This window comes from Galeopterus variegatus, unplaced genomic scaffold (genome assembly GCF_000696425.1).
Source record: "Galeopterus variegatus unplaced genomic scaffold, G_variegatus-3.0.2 Scaffold6865, whole genome shotgun sequence".
In the NCBI taxonomy this organism is placed as follows: domain Eukaryota; kingdom Metazoa; phylum Chordata; class Mammalia; order Dermoptera; family Cynocephalidae; genus Galeopterus; species Galeopterus variegatus.
In genome coordinates this window covers 24,102-33,247 of record NW_007732976.1, presented here as the reverse complement: position 1 = coordinate 33,247, position 9,146 = coordinate 24,102, and the positions used below count along the sequence as shown (strand labels likewise).

At 52.1% G+C, this 9,146-nt stretch overlaps 1 protein-coding gene across 1 annotated transcript in view; it reads right to left on the bottom strand.

The window, feature by feature from the left end:
* Window positions 1-9,146, bottom strand: part of SLC6A3 (solute carrier family 6 (neurotransmitter transporter), member 3) — a 43,933-nt gene that overhangs the window by 29,301 nt on the left and 5,486 nt on the right. Inside the window, exon 3 of the mRNA XM_008591362.1 lies at window positions 3,110-3,341. Coding sequence (XP_008589584.1) covers window positions 3,110-3,341 — 232 coding nt within the window. The remainder of the gene's footprint in view (window positions 1-3,109; window positions 3,342-9,146) is intronic.

Genomic DNA, 9,146 nt, shown 5'->3' with positions numbered 1-9,146 from the left:
GGCGTGGGCGCAACACTGAGGGTTGCGATCCCGTTGCCGGTCCCTGGTACGGGCGCGACACCAAGGGTTGCGATCCCGTTACCGGCCAATAAAAAAGACAAAAAGGAAAAAAAAAAAAAGAATACTATCAATAGAGTAAAAAGGCAAACCACAGAACGAGAGAAAATATTTGCAAATCACGTATCTATCTGATAAGAGAATAATATCCAGAACATATAAAGAACTCCTAAAACTCAGAAACAATATAAAAACAAACAACCCAATTTAAAAATGGGCAAAGGACATTGAAGGGACGTTTCTGTACAGAAGGCCTATGGACGGCCCCTGAGCACGTGGAAAGATGCTCACTCACTAGTCATCAGGGAAGTGTAAGCCAAAACCACAATGAGATGCCCCTTCGTACCCATTAGGATGACTACAGTCAAAACAAACAAACCGAAAACAAGTGTTGTCAAGGGTGTGGAGAATTGGAACCCTGCGCACTGCTGGTGGGATGTAAAACGGTGCAGCCACTGCAGAAAACAGAGCAGCAGCTCCTCAAACAAGCACACAGAATTGTCACACGGTGCAGCGGTCCACCTCTGGGAATACACTCAAAAGAAGAGAGAGCAGGCACATGGACAGAAGCTTCTCACACCGATGTTCACAGCAGCATTGTTCGCAGTAGTCAAAGGTGACAGCAGCCCAAGTGCCATCGGCACACAAATGGGTGAGCCAGAGTGGCACATCCATTCAGTGCAGTATTATTTGGCTTTAAAAAGGAATAAAATTCTGACAATGGATGAACCTTGGAGACATATGCAAAGTGAAATGAGGTCAAAGACTGTATAATTTCACTTACGCTGTCTACCTATAGTTGTCAAATTCACAGAGACAGAAAGTAGGGGCTGGGGAGGAGGAACGGGAGTCATTGCTGAAATGGGGACAGGGCTCCAGTTTGGGAGGATGGGAAAGTTCAGATGGCGGAGGTGATGACACAGCAGCGTGAACGTGCGTCATGCCACAGGACTATGCACTCAGAAACGGCTAGGATGGTAGGTTTTATGTCACATGCAGTTCACCACAACAGAAAAAATCCCCCCCACAAAGAAGGTGAACTATTTTTTAGTAAAACCAAAGCTGAGAGAATTCATTGCCAGTAAGTCTACACTACAGGAAACGTTAAAGGCAATTCATCAGATGGAAGGCAGATGACATCAAATGAAACTTGCATCTGCATAAAGAACAGGAGACGTGAATATGTATGTAGATATAAAATATTTCTCTTCTGTTTTAAATTTATTGAAAATAGAATTAACTGTTTAAAGCAAAAATAACGGAGATGTATTGTTGAGTTGATATCACATTGTTGGTGACAATTGCTCAAAGGACATGAGGAAACAGAAGTGCAGGTTGCACGTCCTGAAGTTCTGTACGAAGAGGTTAATCCCAGCTGAAGTGGATTGTGATAAGCTAAAGTGCATATTGTAAACACTGTTAATATCCTCTTAAAAAATTAAGACAGAGCTATAGTTCATTAGCCAATACTGTAGGTAAAATGAAAGCCTAAAAATTAACGCATTCAAAACAAGTAATAAAAAGAGAAAAAAGAAACAAAGAAGAGATGAGAAAAATAGAAAAAAAAATAGTAAGAATGAAAGACCTAAACCCATCCATACTGAAAATGATTAAATGAAAACACTAATTAAAAGACAAAGATTGGCATACTGGATAAAAAAGCAAGAACCAACTCGATGTCGTCTACAAGAAACCCACTGTAAATATTATGACACATATCGGTCAAAAACANGAGTTGATATCACATTGTTGGTGACAATTGCTCAAAGGACATGAGGAAACAGAAGTGCAGGCTGCACGTCCTGAAGTTCTGTACGAAGAGGTTAATCCCAGCTGAAGTGGATCGTGATAAGCTAAAGGTGCATATTGTAAACACTGTTAATATCCTCTTAAAAAATTAAGACAGAGCTATAGTTCATTAGCCAATACTGTAGGTAAAATGAAAGCCTAAAAATTAAAGCATTCAAAAGAAGTAATAAAAAGAGAAAAAAGAAACAAAGAAGAGATGAGAAAAATAGAAAAAAATAGTAAGAATGAAAGACCTAAACCCAACCATACTGAAAATGATTAAATGAAAACACTAATTAAAAGACAAAGATTGGCATACTGGATAAAAAAGCAAGAACGAACTCGATGTCGTCTACAAGAAACCCACTGTAAATATTATGACACATATCGGTCAAAAACAAAAGGAGGAAAAGATACATCATGCAAACACTGATTGTAAGCAAGCCATATTAATATTAAAGTAGACTCCAGAAGGAGGAATAACCAGGAGTGACATGTCACAATGGTAAAGGGATCAGTTCAAAGACTCGATATTCATAAACATGAATGCACTTCGCAACAGAGCTTCAAAATGTGTACACGAAGCAAGAGCTGATAGAGCTGTTCTTGAGAAATGGCCAAACCCACAACCACGGTGGAGACTTCAATACCCTTTCTCAGTAGCTGATAGAGCAGGTGCATAGAAAATCAGCAGGGATGTGGGAGACCTGACACCACTGTGCACTGACACCACCTGGCTGGCACCAGGGTCTGCCTAGTGACGCTGGAGGCTCCTGGCAGTGACGCCCACACAGGCATCTTTTCTGGAGAGAGCAGAGGGCGTGGGTGGGAGGGCTCCGGCTCGGGCCATACGCGGAGGAGGTGGGGAGGATGCACAAGCAGAATGCAGAGCCGAGCTCGCGCTGGAGGTGCCCGGAGCCCCAGACTCCAGAGCTCGCCTTCCCCAGATGCAGTGGCTGCAACGTCCCCACAGTCTCCTCTCACCCAAAACCGATGCTGGGAGCAGGACGGAGCCGGGAGGGGCTGTTCCGTTTTCCATCCCCATTGAGGAGACCACCAACGTGGGATTCAGGAATATGCCCCACAAGAGCACTGAAGGGACAGAATCTGGGGACAGGCCTGGGCAGGGGAAAGGGACAGGTCCTCCCACACCCCCAGGTGGCCAATAGGGTGGGAGCGGCTGACCTCAGGGCTGCCATTGAGTGCTCAGCCCCACTGTCCTCCAGGCTCCGAGGCCGACCAGAGGAGATGGCTTCCCACTTACTCAAAGTACTCGGCAGCGGGCGTGGTCCCAAAGGTGTCGCTGAGGCCCAGGCCACCGCTGGAGTTGCCGGAGTGGGCGTCGGAGCAGCTGGGGCTGTTCCAGGTGTTGTTGCAGCGCGTCCACGGGAGCTCGGCGGCAAAGGAAGAGAAGAGGTAGTGCAGGGCCCAGGCAATGATGACGTTGTAGAAGAAGCCCACGTAGAGCGAGATGAGGATGACCGTGAAGCCCACGCCTGGCGGACACCAGCACAGACCGCGTCAGCAGCGTGCCCTCCCGCCTCCCGCCTCCCGCAGCAGCCACATCACTGGAGCTGGTGGCCAAAGCACCTTGAAGCACTTTGAAGCACACGGGAGAGGCTCGTGAGAGGCCTGTGCCAGCCTTTGTGCTGTGGCCACAGAGAAGGGGCTGCCACCTTCGAAAACCACCCACGTTCACCCAGGGACACTCACAGCGTTTCCAAGGGACAGCCAGGGCCAACAAGGCCATCCAAGGACACTGAAGGGTCTCAGGGACCATCTTGGATATCACAGTCACCTGGGGTTAGCCAGAGCCACCCAGGTATACCGAGGTCACCCACAGCCATGCAGGGTAAGGCCCATCCAGGGCCAACTGCAGCCATCACAGCTGCTCAGGATCAGTCAGGGTCATTCGATACCATTTAGGGTCACCCAGGACAACCCAGCCCAGGGTTATCTAGGACTATCAGGCCCATGCAAAACCATCAGATTATCCATAGCCACCCATGGCCACCCAGGTCACTCATGAATGCTCATTGTCTCCCAGAGCCGTCCGGGGCCACCAATAGTCACTAAAGGGCAAATGGGTTCCTCCATAGCCATGAAGGCTCATTCAGAACCATCAAGGGCTCCCAAGACCGTCCACGATCACCCAGGCTAATCAGGGCCACCCAGAGCCACACAGGGCCTTTCAGAGTGCCTTTTCCAGTACCACAAAACCTGGAATTTGGGATCAGTCATTTGGTGGCTGCTGGTGCACCGGAGCGGACACAGTAGTAAGCCGTCTTTGCTGCTCTGTCTTCCTGAGTGGGGGCAGATGGGTCTGGTAGTTAGAAGCCTCCACCCACTGCTCAAGGAGCTTCTCCTTACTGGACGCTAGACAAGCACTGTCACGCTCTGGCCACCGTGGTTCACTTTACTGAGCTCCATGCGGAAAGGAGTCTCTTCATTCCAACCTTCCCTCCAGCTTTGCTGGTACGACTAGTCTAGGCTGTGACTTTAACTTCGTTTGTTAAGCCTGGTTAGGCGCCATGCCTGTCCTGTCTGCTTGTGGCTGGTGTTGGAGTGAGGGGGGCATGCCTTCAAGGTGACTTTTATAGGGAGTGATCGGGTTGCTTTGTATGGTCTTTACTCCTAGGAGAAGCTGTTTTCATTCTTGGGACACCCCATTAAAGGTCTCTTGCTACCCTGACAGCAAAAACAAGGTGCTGTAATTTATCTGCCTTAAGCAGACTGAGGATTGGGGTGTCTGTAATTCCTCTTAGAAATGTGCTCAGCAGCAGGGATGACAAAACCACGCCGTTTCCTGGGGGAGGGTTTCTCCCGTGCACAACTCATCGATATTCAATAATCTGTATTGCAACTCTGTGCACTGCGTTCCTTAGGAGAGAGGCTGCGTTGTGATTCACAGGGAACCCGCCCAGGCAGCCATGTGGTTGGGAAGCTGTGTTGTTCCCGAGCACATCATGGACGGTTTTTCCTGCCAGTAGACTGTAGATGCCCAATTTGCAATTTTTTCAAGGTTAAAACTTTGTGCACCAAGTCCTCAGCTGGAAAGTTTGGGAACTCAAAGGAGTCTTTGATCAAACTCTGGAGATTTTACACATCCAGCATCTGAAGGAAGGGCTGACTCTTCTCCCGTCCTTCAGAGCCACCACTGTGTGGAGGGCCCTCCTTCTGGGTGGGCTGGCTTTTTCGACCTTTGCAACAGAGTGACAAGGCCGTGACTGGCTGGTGAGGCTCCCAAAGCAAATGCCCCGATCAGCAATGCAGCACAGCACAGCAGCGCTGGAGGCGCCCCTCACCTGAGAGCACCCTCCCCCGCGCCACCGACCAGGGACCCGCACACCTGGGTGAGGAAGAGGTTCCCTGGGAAGGTGGTGGTATGAGGCTCCCAAAGCAAATGCCCCGATCAGCAATGCAGCACAGCACAGCAGCGCTGGAGGCGCCCCTCACCTGAGAGCACCCTCCCCTGCGCCACCGACCAGGGACCCGCACACCTGGGTGAGGAAGAGGTTCCCTGGGAAGGTGGTGGTGAGTGTCAGCCATTTGTCTGGTCACTCTGAGCTCTGCCCTTCTGGAAGACAGAGCCTTGGAAAGCTGCCAGCCTGGCCAGCTGAAGTGAAGCCCCTCACCAAGCCAACCAATGTCACCACGTCCCTCCTTCACATCACTGAAGACCCTGCCACGGGAAACCTGCTTTTCTGCTTGCTACAAGAACGCTCTTGTGACTACTGATCATCACCTCACCACATGCTTTAAATAAAGCTCCACCTGACATGCTTCCATTGTCATCTGGTGCCACGGGAAACTGTCTCCCCTAAGGAGGTGGCAGGCGTATTCCTTTCTAGAGGTTCCAATGAAAATACTAATAAAACATCATGTTTCTCTTTTGTCTGACTCCCGAAAAGCTCAGGGAGAAGTGTGAATTTCTATCATAGCTCTTAATGTCAGTTTTCTTAAGTTGCTATTTTTCTTAATATTTTTTTTTTTTTCTTTTTGTCTTTTTTCGTGACCGGTAAAGGGATCGCAACCCTCCGTGTCGCGCCCACACCGCGCTCAACCAGTGAGCAGACCGGTCTCTATATGGGATCCGAACCCTCGGCGGGAGCGCCACCGCGCACCCAAGCAGTGCACTCTACTGAGTGCGCCACCGGGCCGGCCCTTGATATTTCTTTATATTGACTTTGCATGTATTTTGTTTTGTTTCAGTTTAAGCCACCTTAAAGTCTTGCTGCAATGTTACTCAATGCAGCAGTGTGGTGGTGTCTCCACAGCACAAGGAAAGTGGGTTTGTCTTTGGCAATTGCACAAACAACCTAAAAACAAGCATCCTGCTACAGTGTGTGCTGGTTCCCGAGAGACACCGTCGCCTTCTCCACCACCCACAACAGCCAGCACACCCCGCAGCATCCCCAAGGCTGGCTTCAGGCGACAGTGCCACAAACCAATATAATGCCAGGAATTCCAGCTTTAGAAAGCGCTCCCTGGTGGAGCAGCCCCTCCATTCCTCGCAGGAATCACTGGGCAGGTCTTTTTGAAGGACAGGAGACAATTCCTCCCTTGTCAGCCTGAGTGTCTGTAGTATTTGCTTGCTGTGTGTGTGTGTGTGTGTGTGTGTGTGTGTGTGTGTGTGAGAGAGAGAGAGAGAGAGACAGAGAGAGAGACAGAGAGAGAAAGGAAGGCAGGATGGAGGGGGACAGGAAGCCGGCAGGGCGGTGGGACAGGCAGAGGGGCCGAGTTTGAAGCATCCTCCTCTCCAGGATCATGTGCTGAAGGCCCCCCGACGCCTCTCCAGCTGCGAGGCCTGCCCTGAGGGGCTCTGGAGAGACTGCAGGGAAACCGAGAGGAGTCGTGGTCCCACCGTGCGGCCGGCCCCCACCATGAACTTCACTGTCTGGCTTTTGAAGGTGGATCTCAGCTCCTGGTTAGCAGGGAGTGGCTCCCGGGTCTACGGGAGGGGACAGGAGGGGAGAAACTGGCTCCCTATTTCCCCAGAGAAACCTTTTACAGGGGCGCAGACGCGCCAGTCGCCCACCGAGAAAGTGGATGAAACTTAAGCTCCATAAGCTTAATTCTGAGCATTCTAACTGAAGCCTTCATCTACCACGTGGTGCTCCTATTTAATGGGATGTGAAAATACATACAATTTTAGTAACCAAGTTTTTTTTTTTTTTTTTTCCTTTTTGTCTTTTTTTCTGACCAGTAGCGGGATCGCAACCCTCGGTGTCGCGCCTGTACTGGGGACCGGCAACGGGATCGCAACCCTCGGTGTCGCGCCTGTACTGGGGACCGGCAACGGGATCGCAACCCTCGGTGTCGCGCCTGTACTGGGGACCGGCAACGGGATCGCAACCCTCGGTGTCGCGCCTGTACTGGGGACCGGCAACGGGATCGCAACCCTCGGTGTCGCGCCTGTACTGGGGACCGGCAACGGGATCGCAACCCTCGGTGTCGCGCCTGTACTGGGGACCGGCAACGGGATCGCAACCCTCGGTGTCGCGCCTGTACTGGGGACCGGCAACGGGATCGCAACCCTCGGTGTCGCGCCTGTACTGGGGACCGGCAACGGGATCGCAACCCTCGGTGTCGCGCCTGTACTGGGGACCGGCAACGGGATCGCAACCCTCGGTGTCGCGCCTGTACTGGGGACCGGCAACGGGATCGCAACCCTCGGTGTCGCGCCTGTACTGGGGACCGGCAACGGGATCGCAACCCTCGGTGTCGCGCCTGTACTGGGGACCGGCAACGGGATCGCAACCCTCGGTGTCGCGCCTGTACTGGGGACCGGCAACGGGATCGCAACCCTCGGTGTCGCGCCTGTACTGGGGACCGGCAACGGGATCGCAACCCTCGGTGTCGCGCCTGTACTGGGGACCGGCAACGGGATCGCACCCCTCGGTGTTGCGCCCGCACCGCGCTCAGCCAGTGAGCGGGAACCGGTCTCCACATGGGATCCGAACCCTCGGCGGGAGCGCCGCCGCGCTCCCAAGCGGTGCACTCTCCAGTGCACCACTGGGCTGGCCCAGTAACGAAGTTTTTTGTCTCTTTAGACAAAGAAGGAAAGAGAAGGCACATGCACGAGGGTAACCAGGAGGACACGGTTCTGCCCCACCTGTCACGGTCTCCTACCACACTGGCACTCTATAGACAACATACAACCCACGCAGGAAATTATCTGTGAGGAATTGCAGCTTTCTTGGTACTAAACTATTCAAGGTATCTCTTCTTCCTCTTTTTTTTTTTAAAGTCCAGTTTTTGTGCATTACTCAATGATCTCTCAATGGTCACACAAAGACACGAAAGTTGAGTGGTTTGCCTTCTGCGATTTCCCACGGTCACCGGTTCTGAGATGGGAGCGAGGCAGCTCTGGCCAGGATGCCGCCCGCGAGGCCCGGGCCGGGCCCAGCACAGCCTCCTGTGCACTCATTCTCAGAACTGGACAGAGGCGGCTCAGGGTGCACGCGTGAAGGCAGGGGCTGCGACGCAGGGTTAGAGATTGGAGTGACTCCTCCAGGCTGGCAGCGCGGGTGCGTGGAAGTGCCCACGCCTGCGTGCCGGTCTCTCAGGTGCTGAGACTCATGCCTGCTCCCGTCCCGTGTTCTTTAGGACCCGCGTCTGTGAGCGGTAAGCAGCACCCAAAATTTTTGGAAATCGCTTACTGGCATCTGATAAACTGCAATATAGAAATTCGCGTCGGCAGCCTCGCTGAGAACATTCTTCCACTTACTGGCCCGCAGGCCCTGGGGGTCACTCCACCCTCGTCTCTCCCGCTGTCCCTTGCCCAGTCCCTGCATATGAAGAGGCGGATTCAATCTGATTCAGCCATGGGCTCCCATGCAGGAAAGGGGGCACAGGGTTGTGCTGTGTCAGAAGCTTATGACATACTTCAGACTGAAGTGGGGGATTCTTGAAATCCAGCGAGGAAAATTCGCCATGGCTGCAGTCTGTGTCACAGCACGAGGTCCTCGTTCACCAGGCCTCCTCTCCTAGCGGAGGCGCGGTCTCCAGCACCTTCCAGCCCCGCACACTCACAAGCTGTGTAAATGGGACCACAGCATAAGATCCCCAAGCTCATGGCTCAGACTCAGCAGTGACGTCTGCTCCCAAGACATGTTGGCGCTGCTGGGCAGGCCTGGCAGGACATGGTTGATTCATGTGTCTTGAACTGTTGTTAGTTGGGGTTCACTAACCTTGACCGAATCTCTGTTGTGCTGATCAATTGGCAATGAACCGTCCAATCTGACACATGCATCCATCTCTAAAGAGCTTCCCGGTGTCCTTGGTTGACCTCTGATGAT